We start from the raw sequence: 23,499 nt of genomic DNA on the forward strand, positions 1-23,499 counted from the left end.
GATGAAACAAAAATTTAGCTGTTTGGCCACAATACCCAGCAATATGTTTGGAGGAGAAAAGGTGAGGCCTTTAATCCCAGGAACATCATGCCTACCGTCAAGCATGGTGGTGGTAGTATTATGCTCTGGGCCTGTTTTGCTGCCAATGGAACTGCTGCTTTTACAGAGAGTAAATTGGACAATGAAAAAGGAGGATTACCTCCAAATTCTTCAGGACAAGCTAAAATCATCAGCCCGGAGGTTGGGTCTTGGGCGCAGTTGGGTGTTCCAACAGGACAATGACCCCAAACACACCTCAAAAGTTGTAAAGGAATGGCTAAATCAGGCTAGAATGAAGGTTTTAGAATGGCCTTCCCAATGTCCTGACTTAAACGTGTGGACAATGCTGAAGAAACAAGTCCACGTCAGAAAACTAACAAATTTAGCTGAACTGCACCAATTTTGTCAAGAGGAGTGGTCAAGTGGTCAAGCAGAAGCTTGTGGATGGCTACCAAAAGCGCCTTATTGCAGGTAAACTTGCCAAGGGACATGTAAGCAAATATTAACATTGCTGTATGTATACTTTTGACCCATTTTCAGTAGAGCCATAATAAATTCATAAAAGAAGCAAACTTCATGAATGTTTTTTGTGACCAACAAGTATGTGCTCCAATCACTACATCACAAAAAAATAAGAAATGATTGGAAACTCAAGACAGCCATGACATGATGTTCTTTTACAAGTGTATGTACACTTTTGACTCTGACTGTAAGTAGCAAGGAAGATGCAGTCTAAGTATCTCCAGTGATTTACAGTTGAAAAATGATGAAAACTCCTCAAATATTTCTGGACTTTACTGTAGACCTAAAATCAGGTGGTGTAAAATGACTATATCCTGATCAAATATAACAATTTAACTTGCTCATTAAAACAACTTTTATAGGAACTGCCCCAAATAGGAGGCCTCCTGAGTTGGAACCAGAACAATATTGAGTCATCATAAACTTACATGTTCTTTTTCTTAGGATGAAAATTATTTGAGTGTTTCACTTGAGTTGAAACCAATGCATATTTCTGTCAATAAAAAAATAAAAAATCACTTTTTTATCTTGTATGTTTGTATTTTTACACATTGACACAAAACACTGGTGATTGCTTTAAAACTGTAAAGGAAGCTCAGCTTCCCCTAAAATGTAAAAAAACAAACAAACAAAAAAAACACCAAGTGATCAACTTTTGTGTTTACATTTAAATATGCTCTGGAATATGTTAAGCTTTTGTTCAAAATCAGCTACATTCGGGACAGTTAATGCAACGTTTGTTATGTTTACTGGGGGAAGTAGACGGCACAGACCACAAGGGGGCAGTAAAGCTTTATTATATATATATATATATATATATATATATATATATATATATATATATATATATATATATATATATATATATATATATTCGAATCGCGATTCTCACGTTGTGCGATTCAGAATCGATTCTCATTTTTAAAAAATCGATTTATTTTTATTTTTATATATAATAAATACATAGAGCTTTACTGCCCCCTTGTGGTCTGTGCCGCCTACTTCCCCCATAATCTTAATAAACAAGGGTATGGAGTGTGACGAAAATCCAAGAGTGCGTATGTGTGTGACTATGTGTAGGAATTAATGAGTGTTACCAGGGGTGTTGAACGAGAGGTGAGGAAGTCCAGGGGGGAACAAGACAAGCTCGGAGATCAGTGAGCTTGTCAGGGTGAATAGCGAGGCGAAGAAGGTCCGTGTCCAAGCGGGAGGTCGAGATCCAAGAGGCAGTCCGGGAAGCAGAGGGACAAGAAATGACGAGATGCACTGCTCGCCGACGCGGGAACGAAGGCAGACTGCTGGGGGACGACAAGGAAGACACGGGACCGATCAAACACGAAGGGAGAGAAAACACAGAGAGAGCAAGAGCAAGGTTGCATCAAGCACGAAGATCGCTTACGGTGCTCCAACAGAAGATTACGTTCTGGCCCGGGATAGCAGGTTGTGCAGGCTTATGAAGGCGGTCTTGATGATCAGCTTCAGGTGCGTACGTGCGCTACTGCGTTATTTTACGATATTTTTTATGTAGTATTGGCTAGAAAGTGAGAAGATCTGAGTGTGTTTTATTGGAGCGCTGCGGTGTCGTCCTTCTGTGTCACAAGGAAAAGAAGAGGCGCGCTTTGTGTGGGTGGGGGCGGGGGGGACGTGTCTGTGTTTACATCATGGCGTAGCCAGAAGTCGAGTTTCTTAACATGGAGATATTCTCACTACTTTTCTTTTGTTGTGCACAAAGAAAAGAACATTTAAGTTAAATGTAAGTTGTGTCTTGGATCAAAGATCCTATCTACTGCCCAAAACAGCAATTCAAATCTGCTGAAACAGCTACATTAGCAACATGCTTCGACAAAGCTAGTAAAGAGAGACACACTTCACCTCCACCTTCAACAGTGGCTGGATTTTAACAGAGGGACTGCTAGCCAGGACAACATTGATAGAGACATTGCAGCGTGCGTGCTAGAAGACATGCAGGCTATTTCTACAGTGGAGTCGCCCGCTTTCAGGCAGCTGGACACAGTGGACAGTGAGCACATAAACATGGAAAGCGAGCTAAAGAAAACACTCAAAACTCTGCCAATTCTCTTTTATACTCTTTCATTCCAGACTTCTAGAGTGTTTGATTATCACATCACTTTAAATGTATAGACTATAATGTTCACAAACCTAAAGAGGGATGCTAGTGGGCCAGGCCAATCTTTGCTTATCTCTAAACTAAAACTGGGGAAATGCGTAGAGTGTTCTGGGCTTCAGTACAGTGTTGATCTCATGAAGACATGATTTTATTTCACAATTCCTTGAGAGAGAAAAAATGCCTGGTTAGGATTTGTGTATGTAGTGTGTGCCTTCCTTGGTTTACAGCTATGTTGTTATTATGCTGTTTGTTACTTATGTATGTTATGTTGCAGCTATTTAAAATAGTTTTGTCAATTTGTACTGGCCCGAAACAAATTGGCCCTTTGAAACATATCTTTGTCTTTGTGTGTTGTATGTAGAGCACATTGCTTAGCAGAGTTCAGTGATGCAAATGCATGTCAAGTTGATCAACACATTGTATTATTCTCCAAGGCAATAACAGTACTGAAATGAAGGCTAAAAGGGCATTAATGGGAGCCTTAAAAAAAAAGAAGAAGAAAAGAAGTAACTAAATAGTTATTTTTCACAGTAACGCATTACTTTTTGGTGTTTTTGAGTTAGTAACTGAGTTACTTTTGAAAAAAAAGTAACTGTAACTAGTTACTGGTTTTCAGTAACTAACCCAACACTGTATGTGACCCACCCATAATAATGTGTCACATTTTTGTGTTGATTTATTTATTTTATTTTGTGGTTTGAATTCGTTTTTGGAGCTGTCATTCCACATTCGTCAGTATTGACCTTGGTCAGTAGGGGGCAGTAGAGCGTTTCTTCCTAATTGAATGCTATCACCTGCAGACCGGAAGCTTCTTGTCGTTCTGATGAGCGCGACCAGTCTGTAAACAACTGAGTGCTTTTTCCTCCTGTTTAACAGGTTAGTTTTGGTGAATCAACTCACTGAATGATATCCATGTGATCATTATAACTTTAAGTACACGTTCTGACGGTGGAGCCTAACTCTAAAGTGTTTGCAAGGTGTAGTTAGTGTTTGTGAATGAATCCAGAGCACAGTAGTCTGGCTGCAGTAATCAACATAAAATGGCGACGTGAGTGCGCAATGTTTATATAGGAACTTCTGATCCTAATTCAGACTCCCAAATTAGAGCTCCCATTTTCTTATTGATTTTATAATGTATTTTTGTGTAATGTGTATGTTCTGAAATAGGTTTTACTTGCTATTTTATTGTGTTTAGACATGGTTATACAAGTTAAGCTCTCAGGAATGGTCAATTAACATTTCAAGTAGAGATGTCCAATAATGTTTTTTCTGCCGATATTCCGATATTGTCCAACTCTTAATTACAGATTCCAATATCAACCGATACCGATATATACAGTCGTGGAATTAATTTTGTTGTGATGCCCCGCTGGATGCATTAAACAATGTAACAAGGTTTTCCAAAATAAGAGAACAACTTCAACTCAAGTTATGGAAAAAAGTGCCATATTTATTATTGAAGTCACAAAGTGCATTATTTTTTTTAACATGCCTCAAAACAGCAGCTTGGAATTTGGGACATGCTCTCCCTGAGAGAATCCTGATACCCACTACAACTATGGGAATTACTATACTTTGACTTTCACAAAGTGCATTATGTATATATTTTTTAAACATGCCTCAAAACAACAGCTACAAAAACAATTAAAGCTGCAAGCAGCATTGGCCGGGCCCGCATATTTGGCAGGTGCTAGTCCTAAATGTCCCAATACTTTTGTCCAGTGATAGTCATAAGTGTCCCAATACTTTTGTCTACTTTTAGTCTGAAGTGTCCCAAGACTTTTGTCTAGTGTACCTACCTTGTCTGCATTGTGTGGGCACGTTGGTGCTTCCTGCTTTTAAGCAGCCATCTTAAAAAAACAGCAGCGCAGCAGCATCAGCGCAGCGGGTCTTTGAAGGGTCATAAAATCAAAACCGGAGCAGTTATAAAAAAAGCGCTTCTGTCATTGTAATCACAAGGGTTCAATCTCTCTCCTGTGTTAGTTTGAAGGCGAAATGACAAACGCGCTCAGAGGAGATCGTTTTTTAAGGAAGGTGACCGGTTTTTACAAACAATTTGTTTTGAAGGGGGAATAGCAAACTTCCTGTTGATTTTTGCTGGGGGTTGTTAAATTATGAAATGTAGGTCTAAGTGAGACCTACATAGAGGTTTTTGTTTCATGTCTCTCCGACCTTCCCAGTGGGAGTTACAGGCAGTTTTGTCATTTTTTTCTTTTCTTCCGAGGAGCAGTTTTTTTTTGCGTTTTATTAAAAAATTGCAGTAGAGCGCAATTTTGAGATTTGGGGTTAGGTTTTTTTTTTAGATCGCAATGTTTGCCAGTCCTGATGTGTGCGTTCAGTTTGGTGAGTTTTGAAGCATGTTAAAAGGGTCAAAATACAGCGCAAAGAGGCAAAAGTTACTGTTTTTAGTACTTTTTTGTCTTGAAGGGGGAATTGCCAACTTCCTGTTGATTTTTGCCCGAGGATATACAATTATGAAAGGTAGGTGTAAGTCAGACCTACATAGAGGTTTTTGTTTCATGTCTCTCCGACCTTCCTAGTGGGAGTTACAGGCAGTCTAGTTTTTTTTTCTTCCTAGGGGGCGTTAGAGCGCAATTTTGAGTTTTGTGGTTCGGTTTTTAAAAAAAAAAAAAGGCAATTTTCGCAGGTCCTGATGTGTGGGTCAAATATGGTGAGTTTTGAAGCATGTTAAGTGGGTCAAATTACAGTTTAATGTGGCGGCGGAAGAATAAAGAATAATAAAACCTTACAAATTCAATAGGTCCTCATGTCCCATTGCATAAGGACTCCCTTTGGGAGTCCTTATGCAATGGGCCATGCGGGCCCTAATGAAGGCACACAGCGATCCAGTGAGGGCTGAAGATCCTGGCCAGATGAAGCCATCAGGACCACATCATCTGCAAAAAGCAGAGACTTAATCCTGCAGCCACCAAACCGGATCCCCTCAACGCCTTGACTGCGCCTAGAAATTCTGTCCATAAAAGTTATGAACAGAATGGGTGACAAAGGGCAGCCTTGGCGGAGTCCAACCCTCACTGGAAACGTGTCCGACTTACCACCGGCAATGCGGACCAAGCTCTGACACTGATCATACAGGGAGCGGACCGCCACAATCAGACAGTCCGATACCCCATACTCTCTGAGCACTCCCCACAGGAATTCCCGGGGTAAGTCAGTTATGTAAGTCAGACCCAACAAGGTCATTTGTAAGGTTAATGTGTTTTGTAAAGACCATTTCCTGCGGTTGAGGCCCAAGAGTCCCAATTCCCAAGTTTACTGACTTTGACTTTGGTTTCAGTTGCACTTGTTTCTATTGCTTGAATGGCCCCTCCCAACCTTTTATCCGTCCGGTTGTGGTTGTTTTTCCGTGTTCCCATGCATTGTGGTTTGGATGATGTAAGGGCTCATTACGCCATTTGTGATGTCACACAATGTACTGTGCATCTAGTCCAGGGGTCGGCAACCCGCGGCTCTAGAGCCGCATGCGGCTCTTTAGCGCCGCCCTAGTGGCTCTCTGGAGCTTTTTCAAAAATGTATGAAAAATGGAAAAAGATGAGGTGCATACTTGCCAACCCTCCCGAATTTTCCGGGAGACTCCCGAAATTCAGCGCCTCTCCCGAAAAACCGCCCGGGACAAATATTCTCCCGAAAATCTCCCGATTTTCAGCCGGAAGCCACGCCCCCTCCAGCTCCATGCGGACCTGAGTGAGGACAGCCTTTTTTCATGGTGACAAGAACTAAATCATCCAGACTAGAGATAACTTGTATTATTATGTTTATCTTACCTAAAAATAAATATATTTGTTAATTTAAAAAAAATAAAATAAAAATGTTTACTATATTTTGCTAAAAACAGCAAAATTAATTGTATTTTTATTTGTATTTTTTCCTGACTCCTTATTACATCCAGCCATATAAATATACATTAAAATAAACATATTAGAAATAATTGATTTTAAATGAAAATGACCATATTTAATTATTAAAATAATTGCATGTTTATCAACAACTTTAGCATTTTATTCATTACATTTTGAAACTCTCTGAAGCCAAGTTATGTTATATTCCTTAATATTTATTTATGCAAGTTTGAAGTATCAATTATCTAAACACAGTTTTGTTTGCATATTTTCAGGATGTAGATATCTATCTATATCTATATCTATATCTATCTATCTATATATATATATATATATATATATATATATATATATATATATATATGCATACTTGCCAACCTTGAGACCTCCGATTTCGGGAGGTGGGGAGTGGGGGCGGGGGAGTGGTCGGGGGTGGGGCGGGGGGCGTGGTTGGGGGCGTGGTTAAGATATATATATATATATATATATATAAGAAATACTTGACTTTCAGTGAATTCTAGCTATATATATATATATATATATATATATATATATATATATATATATAAAAAAAAATATATATATATATATATATATATATATATATATATATATATATATATATATATATATATATATATATATATATATATATATATATAAAATAAATACTTGGAGGTGGGGAGTGGGGGCGGGGGAGTGGTCGGGGGTGGGGCGGGGGGCGTGGTTGGGGGCGTGGTTAAGATATATATATATATATATATATATATATATATATGAAATACTTGACTTTCAGTGAATTCTAGCTATGTATATATATATATATATATATATATATATATATATATATATATATATATATATATATATAAAACTATATATATATATATATATATATATATATATATATATATATATATATATATATATATATATATATATATATATATATATATATATATATACATATATAAAATAAATACTTGAATTTCAGTGTTCATTTACAAACTACAACTCACAAACACTTTAGAGTTAGGCTCCACCATCAGAATGTGTACTTAAACTTATAAAGATCACATGGATATTATTCAGTGAGTTGATTCACCAAAACTAACCTGTTATACAGGAGGAAAAAGCACACAGGACGTTTCAATTGTTCACAGACTGGTCGCGCTCATCAGAATGACAAGACACTTCCGGTCTGCAGGTGATAGCATTCAATTGGGAAGAAACGCCCTACTGCCCCCTACTGACCAATGTGAATACTGATAAATGTGTAATGACAGCTCCAAAAACGAATTCAAACCACAAAATAAAATAAATAAATCAACACAAAAATGTGACACATTATGGGTGGGTCACATATGCATGTACAGTAGATGGCAGTATTGTCCTGTTTAAAAGTGTCACAACATTGCTGTTTACGGCAGACGAACTGCTTTACGGTAGACACTGTTGTTGTGTGTTGTCAACACGTCACTCAGGTCCGCCTGAATTTCGGGAGTTTTTCGGGAGAAAATTTGTCCCGGGAGGTTTTCGGGACAGGCGCTGAATTTCGGGAGTCTCTCGGAAAATCCGGGAGGGTTGGCAAGTATGTATATATGTATGTATGAAATACTTGACTTGGTGAATTCTAGCTGTCAATATACTCCTCCCCTCTTAACCACGCCACCAACCACGCCCCCACCCCCACCCCCCACCTCCCGAAATCGGAGGTCTCAAGGTTGGCAAGTATGATGAGGTGAAAAAAAATCTATTTTTTGTTTTAATATGGCTCCTGTAGGAGGACAAACATGACACAAACCTCCCCAATTGTTACAAAGCACACTGTTTGTATTAAACATGCTTCACTGATTCGAGTATTTGGTGAGCGCCGTTTTGTCCTACTAATTTTGGCGGTCCTTGAACTCACCGTAGTTTGTTTACGTGTATAACTTTTTCCGACGTTCTAGGACGTGTTTTATGCCACTTCTTTTTCTGTCTCATTTTGTCCACCAAACTTTTAAGGTTGTGCATGAAAGGTGAGTTTTGTTGATGTTATTAACTTGTGTGGAGTGCTAATCAGACATATTTGGTCACTGCATGACTGCAAGCTAATCGATGCTAACATGCTATTTAGGCTAGCTATATGTACATATTGCATCATTATGCCTCATTTGTAGCTATATTTGAGCTCATTTAGTTTCCTTTAAGTCCTCTTAATTCAATTTATATCTCATGACACACTATCTGTATGTAATATGGCTTTTAATTTTTTGCGGCTCCAGACAGATTTGTTTTTGTATTTTTGGTCCAATATGGCTCTTTCAACATTTTGGGTTGCCGACCCCTGATCTAGTCTGTAATGCATTCCTAGTGAAAAGATGATGTAGGTTGAGTGAAACAACACAGAATTTGGAATTGAAGACGTACAGATAAAAGAGAGAGAAATAACATTTTTAGATGTTTTCTTGTTGACAAAGTGATTGCGTGTGTTAGTAGGTCAGGAGAGTCAAATGTGGGTGACCTCAGCACACCTAATGACAGTGTTGTGATAAGATCACTGTTGGTCAGGCACCTGAGACCAGTTTGAACTGATTTTTTGCAGATAAGATATTTTTTTGTATTTTTCTTCTACATTTTATATATACTGTACATCCATCCATCCATCCATCCATTTCCCACCTCCAAAGACATGCACCTGGGGATAGGTTGATTGGCAACACTAAATTGGCCCTAGTGTGTGAATGTGAGTGTGAATGTTGTCTGTCTATCTGTGTTGGCCCCTGTGATGAGGTGGCGACTTGTCCAGGGTGTACCCCGTCTTCCGCCCGAATGCAGCTGAGATAGGCTCCAGCACCCCCCGCGACCCCAAAAGTAAATAGTAAATGTATATATCAGTGACGTGCGGTGAGGTTGATGGCTGGTGAGGCACTGACTTCATCACAGTCAGATTTACAAACATATGAACCCTAAAGAGTATCTTATTCACCATTTGATTGGCAGCAGTTAACGGGTTATGTTTAAAAGCTCATACCAGCATTCTTCCCTGCTTGGCACTCAGCATCAAGGCTTGGAATTGGGGGTTATTAAATCACCAAAAATTATTCCCGGGCGCGGCGCCGCTGCTGCCCACTGCTCCCCTCACCTCCCAGGGGGTGATCAAGGGGATGGGTCGAATGCAGAGGACACATTTCATTACACCTAGTGTGTGTGTGACAATCAATGCTACTTTAACTTAACTTTAACTTTACACATACAAACTGTAGCACACAAAAAAGCACATTTAATTAAAAAAAACATTTTTATGGTCTTACCTTTACTTATAAAATAAATCCATGAGCCGCTATTGTGCTGGATTAATGCAATCCCTGACGAGAGTGTTATATCAACTAAAGCCCTCACTTAAACTTTCCACGTGAAAGATTGAATCTATTTAAAAAAGTGTACCCGAGGGTTTATAAATGTCACCTATACTGTATGAAACTACAAAATAACAAACACAGAGGCTCCAGTTTACACGAGGACCACTTTATTTACCTTCTTTCAAAAACTTCCGCTCCACTCCAACGTGTCGTCACTTCCGCTCTTGGCGCCTTCAAAATAAGAGCTCAAGGCATATACTGTATAACAGCGCATAACAGGAACTTAACATCACAAAGAGGAAAGCCCATAAAAATAGGTTACAAAAGTTATTTAATAAGAAGCCAAAAAGTGCAAAAACAATAATGTTCGTGTTGGAGGAGTTGTGAATTAGGTACACCTGCAGTCTGCAGGTGTACCTAATGTTGTGGCCCTACAGTCATTCACAACTCCTCCAACACGAACATTATTGTTTTTGCACTTTTTGGCTTCTTATGAAATAACGTTTTTAAATAGATTCAATCTTGCACGTGGAAAGTTTAAGTGTGGGCTTTAGTTGATATAACACTCCCGTCAGGGGTTGCCGTGCATTCTACGGCGGGGGTGCAGGAGGCGAGCCTCAGCCAGTGCGCCTTTTGCAGCCGTTTTATGATCGCTCAGCACAAGAAATACTTTACACACATACAGTTGTTGACAAAATACACTGTACATTATATACCTCAGCTAACTAAACTATGGAAATGTATAATATAATTCATATAGCAATACGGTCTCACTGCACAGCAGACCAGCAGTTAGCCGAGTCCGCAATCCATGTTGAGACACTGAGTGACGTGCCTCAACTGGCTGCTGTTCACCGCACCGTCTCTTCTCAGTATTTGAATGGCAAATGTGAAAATTCAGCGATTTTAAATAAAAATAATCTAAAACGGGTGAAGTTAAATGGAAAATAACTTTATAGTATAATCACTGGATACAAATAACAATTTAATAAAAAAAAAATATATTTTTACATTTTTTTTCTTTCCATGATGGCAGGTGAGGCCCCGCCTCACCTGCCTCTAGTGACTGCACGTCACTGGTATATATATATATATATATATATATATATATATATATATATATATATATATATATATATATATATATGTGTGTATGTATGTTATACAATAAACTTACAGGGAGCAGGGAAGCAAGGAAGTGTGAAGTGAAGTGGAGTGAATTACATTTATAGAGCGCTTTTTCTCAAGTGACTCAAAGCGCTTTACATAGTGAAACCCAATATCTAAGTTCCATTTAAACCAGTGTGGGTGGTACTGGGAGCAGGTGGGTAAAGTGTCTTGCCCAAGGACACAACGGCAGTGACTAGGATGGCGAAAGCGGGGATCGAACCTGCAACCCTCAAGTTGCTGGCACGGCCGCTCTACCAACCGAGCTATACCGCCCCTATAGCAGTAGACCACTCCATGATGTAAACATAGGCACGCAAGCTTGTGATCACAGCGCCGCTATAAATAGTTTGTCTGTGTTAGCGCTTATAATAACAATATCACTAATACTCGGTCAATGTTCAAGTCATGAAAAGTAAACTGAAGTTGTTGAATGGTTATTTATCGGATTTTGTGGGCGGAATAGTGGAGCTCCCATTGGCGCCGCTCTAAACTGCCTTTTATTTACGTTTATTTAATATTTGGAATGCATTATGGTGTGGTCCTTGCCAGTTCCAGGTCCGAAACGGCTGTCAAACGGTCTCAGCTTGATGATATGCTCAGCCAGGGCCGGCCCGTGGCATAGGCCGTATAGGCAAATGCTAAGGGCGCCGTCCATCAGGGGGCGCCATGCTAGTGCCACAAATGTTGGAGAAAAAAAAAAGAAAAAAAAAGTTGTTACTATTATTTCTAAATACAAAAAATAATCTCACGTTAATTAAAATGCAAAGTAAAGCCTATTTAATAGAAATATTATTTGTTACAACATTACGCCCCCCCTCCTCCCCACGCACGGTGCGCCCCCTCCCTTCCCGTATCATGACTCTTTTTGGACGTCACCACATCAAAAAATCAACACAAGATGTCAAAACGGCCAAAACTGTCAGGTGCCCAGGGAAGAAACAAGAGAAAAGAAGAGGAGGAGAAACGAGAAAAGACAGAGGTAGCAGGTAGGTAACGTTAGCCTACATGAAATTATTTGTCTGTTACAGAATGTGATAGTAACCTGGCTTTTTAGCATTAAGCTAATGTTACATGATTCGGCAATTGCTAATCAATAAATAGCTAGTTCTGTTTTAACGTCGGGTTAATATTGTGGAGGGGGCTAAATTGTTATGGAAAATAATAATGTAACGTTAGGTAATTACAGTACTCCCACCTTACGTTCCTCAGGGACATTTGTATTAGATCTTTTAAGCAGGTGTTTTTTGTTTACATTGTTATTGCCTTCTGGTTAGCTAAAGTTTGCCCTGCAGGTAATAGTCACTTTTCCACCCCTTTATATATTAGGTATAGTTGTAAGTAAAAAAAAAAGGTCAAAGACAAAGCTATTCGGGTTCTTGTGAGTATATACACTTCATTGCCGATGTGGGGGGGCGCCACCTAAAATCTTGCCTAGGGCGCCAGATTGATTAGGGCCGGGCCTGTGCTCAGCCATCTACTTTTCAGGTGAGAGGCCTGATGTATGATATACAATAAACTTACAGGGAGCAGGGAAGCAAGGAAGCAGTAGACCGATGATGTAAACATAGGCACACAAGCTTGTGATCACAACGCCGCTATAAAGAGTTTGTCTGCGTTAGCGCTTATAATAACAATATCACTAATAATCGGTCAATATTCAATTCACGAAATATAAATTGAGTTGTTGAATGGTTATTTATGGGCATAATAGTGGAGCTCCAATTGGCTCCGCTCTAAACTGAATTTTATTTACGTTTATTTAATATTTACAATGCATTAAAAGAAAATCCATCCATCGTCATGTCTTTCATAATGATTTTGAACAATAGGCAAAATACCAAAAACAGTGCAGTTCCCCTTTAAGTTTTATTCTATATATATATTTAGATTTTCATGTGGATATTGTATCTGTTTGAATATACTGTAAGTCATGTACAGCAGTGTTTTTCAACTACTGCGATACAGTCTGGTGTGCCGTGGGAGATAATTATGTAATTTTACCTATTTGGGTTAAAAATATTTTTTGCAAACCAGTAATTATAGTCTGCAAATGATGTGTTGTTGTTGAGTGTCGGTGCTGTCTAGAGCTCGGCAGAGTAACTGTGTAATACTCTTCCATATCAGTAGGTGGCAGCCGGTAGCTAATTGCTTTGTAGATGTCGGGAAAGGTATCTAATGCTTAAAGCAAAAATAAACAAAAAGTGAGTGCCGCTAAGAAAAGGCATTGAAGCTTAGGGAAGGCTAAGCAGAACGAAACTAAAACTGAACTGTCTGCATAATAAACAACAGAGGTGGGTAGAGTAGCCAGAAATTGTACTCAAGTAAGAGTACTGTTACTTTAGAGATTTATTACTCAAGTAAAAGTAAGGAGTAGTCACCCAAATATTTACTTGAGTAAAAGTAAAAAGTATGTTGTGAAAAAACTACTCAAGTACTGAGTAACTGATGAGTAACATATACACACACATATATATATATATATATATATATATATATATATATATATATATATATATATATATATATATATATATATACACACACATTTATATATATATACATATACATATATATATATATACACACATATATACAGTATATAATTTATATTTATGTATTTTGCCGTTTTTGTTTACATGTTAAAGGTGTTTTAATGAATATACATGCATGTTTAACACATATAGATTCCTTTCTTTCATGAAGACAAGAATATAAGTTGGTGTATTACCTGATTCTGATGACTTGCATTGATTGTAATCAGACAGTAGTGCTGATAAGATCCACGTTTTCAAATGGAGGAGAAAAAAGTTCCTCCTTTCTGTCTAATACCACATGAAAGTGGTTGGTTTTTGGCATTTTATTTGTCCAGCTTCCATATATGTTTTTATACACTTTACAAGAAATACATTGGCGGCAAACTCCGTAGCTTGCTAGCTTGTTTGCGCTGGCTTTCGGAGACTCTTGTTTTGAAAGCGCAGGCGCGATGGAGCGGCACTTTTATTGTGAAGACAGGAACTGTGCAGTCAGTCTTTAGGCTTTTGACGGGATGTACGGTTGAAATAAAAAAAGGGTCTTTTTTCCTTCACACTTTTGATTGATTGATTGAAACTTTTATTAGTAGATTGCACAGTACAGTATATATTCCGTACAATTGACCACTAAATGGTAACACCCCAATACGTTTTTCAACTTGTTTAAGTCAGGTCATGTGACCGCCTGGCTCTGTTTGATTGGTCCAACGTCACCAGTGACTGCATCTGATTGGTGGAACGGAGTGAACGTCACCAGTGACTGTATTTGTTGAAACGCAGGCAGTATGACAGACCAAAACAAACAAAGCGTGCATTAACAGATCGATAACAATTAGTAGCGAGTAGCGAGCTGAATGTAGATAAAAGTAGCGGAGTAAAAGTAGCGTTTCTTCTCTATAAATATACTCAAGTAAAAGTAAAAGTATGTTGCATTAAAACTACTCTTAGAAGTACAATTTATCCCAAAAGTTACTCAAGTAGATGCAACGGAGTAAATGTAGCGCGTTACTACCCACCTCTGATAAACAAAAACAAAATTCTGGACGACAGCAAAGACTTACTGTGGAGCAGACGGCGTCCACAAAGTACGTCCGTAAAGGTTTGACAATCAACAAAGTCCACACAAAAAAAGACAGCAACAACTTAAATATACTTGATTGCTAAAACAAAGCAATAGCGCTCAAAGGAAGACATGAAACTGCTACAGGAAAATACCAAAAAAAGAGGAAAAAGCCACCAAAATAGGAGCGCAAGACAAGAACTAAAACACTACACACAGGAAAACACCAAAAATCCTCAAAATAAGTCACGGCGTGATGTGACAGGTGGTGACAGTACACCTACTTTGAGACAAGAGCTATATTGATGCATGCTTGGTTATGGTTTAAAGTCATACCCAAAGACTTTTTACTGTCAACCGAGTTTCGTTTTTTAATGATTTCTGCTGGTGGTGTGCCTCCGCCTTGGCTCAAACAAAGTTGAGCAACACTGATGTACAGTATCATTTTTACATCCGTCCAATCGGAACCGTTTGGAGAAACTAAGTGGGGTGAGAAGACAAGAGTGACGCTGGAACTCCTCAGGTGTGTCCGCCAAAACGCTCCTCCGTGAATGCATCACGCCCTCCTGCTGTGTCCCCAGGGAAAGCTCTCACAACCCCAGGCTATTGTTGGGTCAGCCTGTCCCCTTTTGGGTACTACTGATTGGCTCTCATAGACACTAGGTTACACCTCAAAAGAACCCAGACTACCTTTTGTACCAGACTCCCTTGGATGCTAAACTAATTGTAGTCCATCTCACTCAATGTCAACGATGGGATGGTTGGGAGCCACAGTTATTTATTTTGCACTGCTCTCTCTAACACAGGTAAATACCTTTTTTTTAAATCAAATATAGCAATATTAGTCTAATTTGTCTTATATACAATGTTTTGTTATTGTTCTTATTTGTAGATATGTCATAGTGCAGAAGGTAAGTCAACAAAGGAGTACTGCAAGATAAAATATATACGTTTGTAACAACTTTCACATCCATATATATATTTTTTTTTCCAGGCTGCCGAATCTTAACAGCTGCACCTTCTGGCCCGGCGTCTATCCTGGTGAAATGGGAGCAATACAAGGGGGCCACCAACTACTTTTTGGACCTTCGGGTGAAAAATAATACGAATATTGCACCTGTTGTCGTGACTCTGCCAGTCACCCAAACAGAGAAGATTGTCCAAGGGTTGCGTCCTGGAACTAATTATAGTGTGACACTCAAAGTCTTCCAGTTCTACTTTGTGGTGTGTGTGGACAGAAGTGAAGCATCTACAGGTAAAAAAAACAAAAAACAAATAATGATACGACTAATTGATTAATTATTACACACAGATGAAAATGCGCTTATGAATAGAATAGAATAGAAAGTACTTTATTGATCCCTGGGAGAAATTCAGCACCACAGTTCGCTCACAATAGACAATAAACACTTAGGTATTTTTTACATGTGAATAATGTTAATACAGTTTATTATACAGCATTATTCACATGTGAATAATATAAATACAGCCTATTATACAGCATTATTCACATGTGAATAACATAAATACAGTCTACTATACAGCATTATTCACATGTGAATAATACAAATACAGTCTATTATACAGCATTATTCACATGTGAATAACATAAATACAGCCTATTATACAGCATTATTCACATGTGAATAACATAAATACAGTCTATTATACAGCATTATTCACATGTGAATAACATAAATACAGTCTATTATACAGCATTATTCACATGTGAATAACATAAATACAGTCTATTATACAGCATTATTCACATATGAATAACATAAATACAGTCTATGATACAGCATTATTCACATGTGAATAATATAAATACAGTCTATTATACAGCATTATTCACATGTCAATAATATAAATACAGTCTATTATACAGCATTATTCACGTGAATAATATAAATACAGTCTATTATAAAGCATTATTCACATGTGAATAATATAAATACAGTCTATTATACAGCATTATTCACTTGTGAATAACATAAATACAGTCTATTATACAGCATTATTCACATGTGAAGAACATAAATACAGTCTATTATACAGCATTATTCACATGTGAATAATATAAATACAGTCTATTATACAGCATTATTCACATGTGAATAACATAAATACAGTCTATTATACAGCATTATTCACATGTGAATAACATAAATACAGTCTATTACACAGCATTATTCACATGTGAATAATGTAAATACAGTCTATTATACAGCATTATTCACATGTGAATAATATAAATACAGTCTATTATACAGCATTATTCACATGTGAATAATATAAATACAGTCTATTATACAACATTATTCACATGTGAATAACATAAATACAGTCTATTATACAACATTATTCACATATGACTAACATAATACAGTCCATTATACATCATTATTCACATGTGAATAACATAAATACAGTCTATTATACAACATTATTCACATGTGAATAACATAAATACAGTCTATTATACAACATTATTCACATATGACTAACATAATACAGTCTATTATACATCATTATTCACATGTGAATAACATAAATACAGTCTATTATACAGCATTATTCACATGTGAATAACATAAATACAGTCTATTATACAGCATTATTCACATGTGAATAATATAAATACAGTCTATTATACAGCATTATTCACATGTGAATAACATAAATACAGTCTATTATACAGCATTATTCACATGTGAATAATATAAATACAGTCTATTATACAGCATTATTCACATGTGAATAATATAAATACAGTCTATTATACAGCATTATTCACATGTGAATAATATAAATACAGTCTATTATACAGCATTATTCACATGTGAATAACATAAATACAGTCTATTATACAGCATTATTCACATATGAATAACATAATACAGTCTATTATACATCATTATTCACATGTGAATAACATAAATACAGTCTATTATACAGCATTATTCACATGTGAATAATATAAATACAGTCTATTATACAGCATTATTCACATGTGAATAATATAAATACATTTACAGTACATTTACAGTAAAAATGAATATATGCATTATACATTCTGATGGCTGTCGGTATGAAGGTATTATTGATTGTTAATATTGAGTATCTGTACCCTTATGTATGTTTCCTTCTCTCACTCTTCGCCCCAGTCCCTGATGCTTCCCAGATAGTAGCTGGGAGGACACTGTCAAGTCGTTCCATTTCAGTCACCTGGACCAAGGTTGCCTCGGCGGACCACTACTACCTGCAGGTCGCCTCCCAGGACGGCAGCCAAATGTTTAACCTGACCGTCACCGAGACGTCGGCGGTGGTGGCGGACTTGACCCCCTCCACCAACTACGACTGCTTCGTCTACACCGTCAACCATGCAGGCGTGGGCCGCCGGAGCAAAGTGAGGACCGTCACTACGTGTAAGTCACACCTTTTAATGCTCTCTGGAGTTGTGAGCTGTATTGAAAAATATTGACTGACTAACTCATCCGGTATTAAAAATTAAGATATTATTTATTCCTAGGACCAGATAATTAGACCAGTTAATAATAATGCTCTGTGATATTTAAGCATTTCAATTTCAACGATATTCCATCAAAATAATAACAGGTTAACTGTTTGAATGTATTTTAATCAGCCGAGTGACAAAGTGGTGTGATAGAAATATGACTCAGTACGATGCAGTACGGTTCTTCACATTTGAAAGGTAGAACCACAATATTAATGATTCATATATTTTCAAATTAATAGTTCCAAATCAAAACGAAGCATTGTTAATTATGGCTGCAACTAACAAGTATTTTAATAGTCGAATAGTCAACGATTATTTTTTCGATTAGTGGACTAGTCAAACGATTATTGCTTCTGATCTGCTGTGCACGTTCGAGTTTAAGTTTGAGTTTATTTGGAACATGCATGCATACAACATGATACATCACAATTTACAGTTTCTCTATTCGACATGTTCGAAAAGGAGTAGGAAGAAGCAGAGTGTATTTAATCCTACCCCTTTTCCTTTACATAGCAGTTGCTAAAACTTTTGTTCACTTCCTGTTCTCAATTTATGTCAGGTTCAAACACTGATGACATCTATTAAACAGACAAGAAGCAAGGAATCATGCAGAGACAGAGTTCAATTTGGCTCAATGAGGAGAGACGTTTGGGGCTGCACACTCAGTTACAATCTCCCACCACGTACCCACATGCTCCTCTATTTATTTGGGAGGTCCCTGGTTACATCACAGAGGCTGCTTCTGAAGGAAGGGGGGTCATTTCAGCACCATATATGATTATTCAGAAATGCAAAATGTGCTGACATTCGTGATATCGCCCTGTCTCTGCTTTGTCTGCGTCACGGTACTCGATGTTCTGGACACAAACACTGATAAGAGACGACTGCAATCCAAAATTGCAAGTTGTCCCTTTGCACAGATAGAAAAGTACAACGTCAGCACAATTGATAATAACCATAGCAACGGCCTTTAAGCATAAGAGTTGTGTGATAACTTACACATAATTATTCTAACAATTTATTCACAATATACTCCACAAGTAATAACAGTAAAAATAAATATATATATAAATAATAATTGGTGAAGTAAGTTATATTTCATATAGTGAGATGAGTAAGATTATCTAGAAAATGAATGGAAGGATGAGATAAATTCTGAATGCTTATCATGGATCTTCTTCTTTGTACTTTGTAAACACTTTGAAGAGTTTCTTGAAGTGGATCATATTAGTACATTGTTTGATTTATTTGCTTAATCCATCCCATCATTTAATTCCACATACTGATATACTGAAGGTCTTAAGTGTTGTACGTGCGTACAAATGTTTTAAATTAAATTTTTCTCTAAGATTATATTCCTCCTATGTACGTTTGAGTTTCACTTTGAGTCCGCAACTTGATTTTAAATAATTTCTAAAACCTCCCATAATAAATTAATTTGTGACAAAGTAAAGAAACGAACGGTCTTGCTTTATTACACAAACTATGTAACTATAAAGAAAAATAACTCATTAGACTTAAAGTTGGCTCGGGCGAGACGGGAATGTGAGTACATATTTATTTAATATTATCAAAAAAAAGTACAAACGAAAAGCGCGCACAGTGGCGGAGAACAAACTATGAAACCAAAAGACTATAGCATTAATAAACAAAAACTTACTCGGCATGGACTAAAAGGAGCAGCATGAACGATGGACATGAAATCAAGTGTCAGGAATGTGCAGAGCATAATTGTGGGATGTCGCCAGCAAGACAACCTGAAAACAATGAACTTAAATACTACAGACATGATTAACGAAAACAGGCGCGTGACTCAAAACGTGAAACAGGTGCGTGACGTGACAGGTGAAAACTAATGGTTGCTATGGTGACAAAACAAACAAAAGTGCACAAAAAGTCCAAAAACTAAATCGAACATGACTAAAACAAAACATGATCACACAGACATGACAAACGGATCGATACAGCGTCCGCATTACTGAAAACGCCGCACCGATCCGCCTGTCGATCTCACGATCCACTCTTCCCTCACTCGTGAACAAGACTCCGAGGTAATTAAACTCCTCCACTTGGGGCATGGTCTTCTCCCCAACCCGGAGATGGCACTCCACCCTTTTCCGGGCGAGAACCATGGACTCGGACTTGGAGGTGCTGATTCTCATCCCAGTCGCTTCACACTCGGCTGCGAACCGATCCAGTGAGAGCTGAAGATCCTGGCCAGTTGAAGCCATCAGGACCACATCAGCTGCAAAAAGCAGAGACCTAATCCTGCAGCCACCAAACCGGATCCCCTCAACGCCTTGACTGCGCCTAGAAATTCTGTCCATAAAAGTTATGAACAGAATGGGTGACAAAGGGCAGCCTTGGCGGAGTCCAACCCTCACTGGAAACGTGTCCGACTTACTGCCGGCAATGCGGACCAAGCTCTGACACTGATCATATAGGGAGCGGACCGCCACAATCAGACAGTCCGGTACCCCATACTCTCTGAGCACTCGAATGCCTTCTCCAAGTCCACAAAGCACATGTAGACTGGTTGGGCAAACTCCCATGCACCCTCAAGGACCCTGCCGAGAGTATAGAGCTGGTCCACAGTTCCACGACCAGGACGAAAACCACACTGTTCCTCCTGAATCCGAGGTTCAACCATCCGGCGTAGCCTCCTCTCCAGTACACCTGAATAGACCTTACCGGGAAGGCTGAAAGTTTCAAGTTTTATTCACAATACCATATTACGATTACATTAGTAGTGAATATCCATTTAGGGATGGTGGTAAGTGAAAGGGTCCCCCAGATAAGCTGGAAGAAGCTTTTGGCAGGGGGTCCAGAGGTCAGTACATGCATGGAATGCTGAGACATGGTGGCGATATGACAAACACAAAATAGGAGCACAAAAGCAAGCAAACACATACACACTAAGGCTGAAACGACGCGTCGACGTAGTCGACGTCATCGGTTACGTAAATACGTCGACGCCGTTTTTGTGCGTCGGCGCGTCGCATATTTACGTCACACTACTGTCATGGCGGAGCGCAAAGCAGACGATGCGAGCGAGGGGAAAAAAGCACGCCAAAAGTCGTCAAAAGTGTGGGAGTATTTCAATAAACGGCCTAATAATGTTGTTGTATGCACACTGTGTCGAGCGGAAATGGCCTATCATAGCAGCACAACGGCTATGAACGAACATTTGAAAAGAAAACCCCCGACAGCGTTCTTGCCATCACCATCAACAAGTCAATCGTCCGCGTGCGTATACGTTGTCATTATTACACAAAAACATGAATGTGTCATTTGTATCTGCGTTGTAAATTCATAAACTAAAGCACCGTTTCGCTCTGAGAGGCGCGTTTGGCGTGCCTGTTCAGTGTTTACAAAGACGCCCTCCTCTTTAACGCTGTGGAGAGGCGGCGGCGGCGAGCGAGCGGCGAGGCGGGGCGCGCCGGGAGCGACGCCGCAATCGTGCCCAGGTGCGCGATCCGCGCAGTTGGAAGAGAAAAGACTTTGTGTAAAATTAAAAGATTGTAAACCTGGCAAAGCCGTCTGGCGTTCAGTCTGTCGGTCCTGAAAGAACCCCACGGCACAAGACGTGTCACAAACGCTAACGTTAATTAGTTGTGCAAATACCTTTTACAACATTAACAGTTACATATACTATGTAAAAACCAACAATTAACTTTCACTTTAATCATACTATCATTGTTGTGTTATTAAGCAAAATAAGCAATACTTTTACTTTTGTTGAAATGTTTACACTGTACACTTTTTTGTATTGGATGTTTAGCTTTATTTTTGCACATTTTAGCAAATAAGCAATACTTTTACTTTTGTTGAAATGTTTACACTTGTTACAGAATATTTCCGTTTTGCACTTTTTTGTATTGGATGTTTATCTTTATTTTTGCACATTTTAAAGCAAAATAAGCAATACTTTTACTTTTGAAATGCTTATACTATTCCAGAATATTAAGATTTGCACTGGATGTTTACTTTTATATTTGCACATTAAAAAGCAAATAAGCTACTTTTAATTTTGCTAAATGTTAAAAGTTTTAAATGTTTACATTGTTACAGAATATTTTGTCATGTTGTTGTCAATGTTGACTGAGTGGCATTACTTTTTTTTTTGTAAATAAAAGCCATGCCTTTTGAAAAAACTGGCCTACATTTATTTTTTCCTCTTCATTTTAAATTTAAAAAAAAATCGGTAAAAGGAAAAATAATCTATAGATTAATCGAAAAAAATAATCTATAGATTAACCGATTAATCGAAAAAATAATCTATAGATTAATCGATAGAAAAATAATCGTTAGCTGCAGCCCTAATACACACATACATTCAACTACGCACAACCCAACAGTGGTCTACCCCGAAGCCACATGTGACAATGCTAATCCTCTAAAGGAGCACTAGCCATTCACGTGAGGCATTAGAGATAGGTGGTTAATAGGTATGCTTTCAGTTTCTTTTTGAAGTTGGAGAATGAATACAGCATCCTGAGGCTCTCATCAAGCCGGTTCCAGATCTTTGGTCCCCTGCATACAACACTTCGAGCAGTACAAGCCAGTAGACGATGTTTACCTGATATCAGGTCAAAGTTACGAGTGTTGTGGGCATGCCGGGGACGATAGATAGGAACCAAGCGACAGAGCCTGAGATTCAGCCTCGATAGGTTAGACAAGAATTGTGATAAATATTGAACTCTGTCAGTCCTAGGAGATGATAATTATGGAATAGATGTCGAGTGGGGCATTAAACTTGGACCATGTATTGTCTGGTTGTAGTGATGCAGCCTCCAGTGGGCGTCACCGCCACGCAGACTGGCCTGGACACAGCGAGGGTGACGTGGCAGCCAGTGGAGGATGTCCTCGTGTACCGCGTGGAGGTCCAGAACGCTGATGAACCAGGCGGCGAACCAACTGTGTACAACGTTACTGACACCCGCCTTGACGTGGATAGCATCATGCCATGTTCCACGTATAAAATATCAGTGTCCTCATTCAACAACTTCCTGGTGCCGAGCGAGCCCACGGTCTACACATACACCACCAACAGTGAGTCTGCAGAGAAAACAGAACATCACTAACCGGGTTATTAGAAACTAGGTTTACATGCTAACTACATACTACTACTGCAGGTACTAGAGATGCGCGGTTTGCGGGCACAACCGCGGAGTCCGCGGATTATCCGCGGATCGGGCGGATGAAATTTAAAAAAATTAGATTTTATCCGCGGGTCGGGTCGGGTGGTTAAAAAAAATGAGATTTTAAATAGATTCAGGCGGGTGGCAGTTAAACCAATTCGGAAATATATATACATAGTTAAAT

At 38.5% G+C, this 23,499-nt stretch overlaps 1 protein-coding gene across 1 annotated transcript in view; it reads left to right on the plus strand.

The window, feature by feature from the left end:
- The window catches only part of LOC133616849 (fibronectin-like), a 121,975-nt gene that overhangs the window by 49,058 nt on the left and 49,418 nt on the right, over window positions 1-23,499 (plus strand). Inside the window, exons 13-14 of the mRNA XM_072914744.1 lie at window positions 17,839-18,082; window positions 22,957-23,226. Of these exons, the coding sequence (XP_072770845.1) occupies window positions 17,839-18,082; window positions 22,957-23,226 (514 nt within the window). The remainder of the gene's footprint in view (window positions 1-17,838; window positions 18,083-22,956; window positions 23,227-23,499) is intronic.

The sequence above is a fragment of the Nerophis lumbriciformis genome, linkage group LG14, assembly GCF_033978685.3.
Source record: "Nerophis lumbriciformis linkage group LG14, RoL_Nlum_v2.1, whole genome shotgun sequence".
NCBI classification, from domain to species: domain Eukaryota; kingdom Metazoa; phylum Chordata; class Actinopteri; order Syngnathiformes; family Syngnathidae; genus Nerophis; species Nerophis lumbriciformis.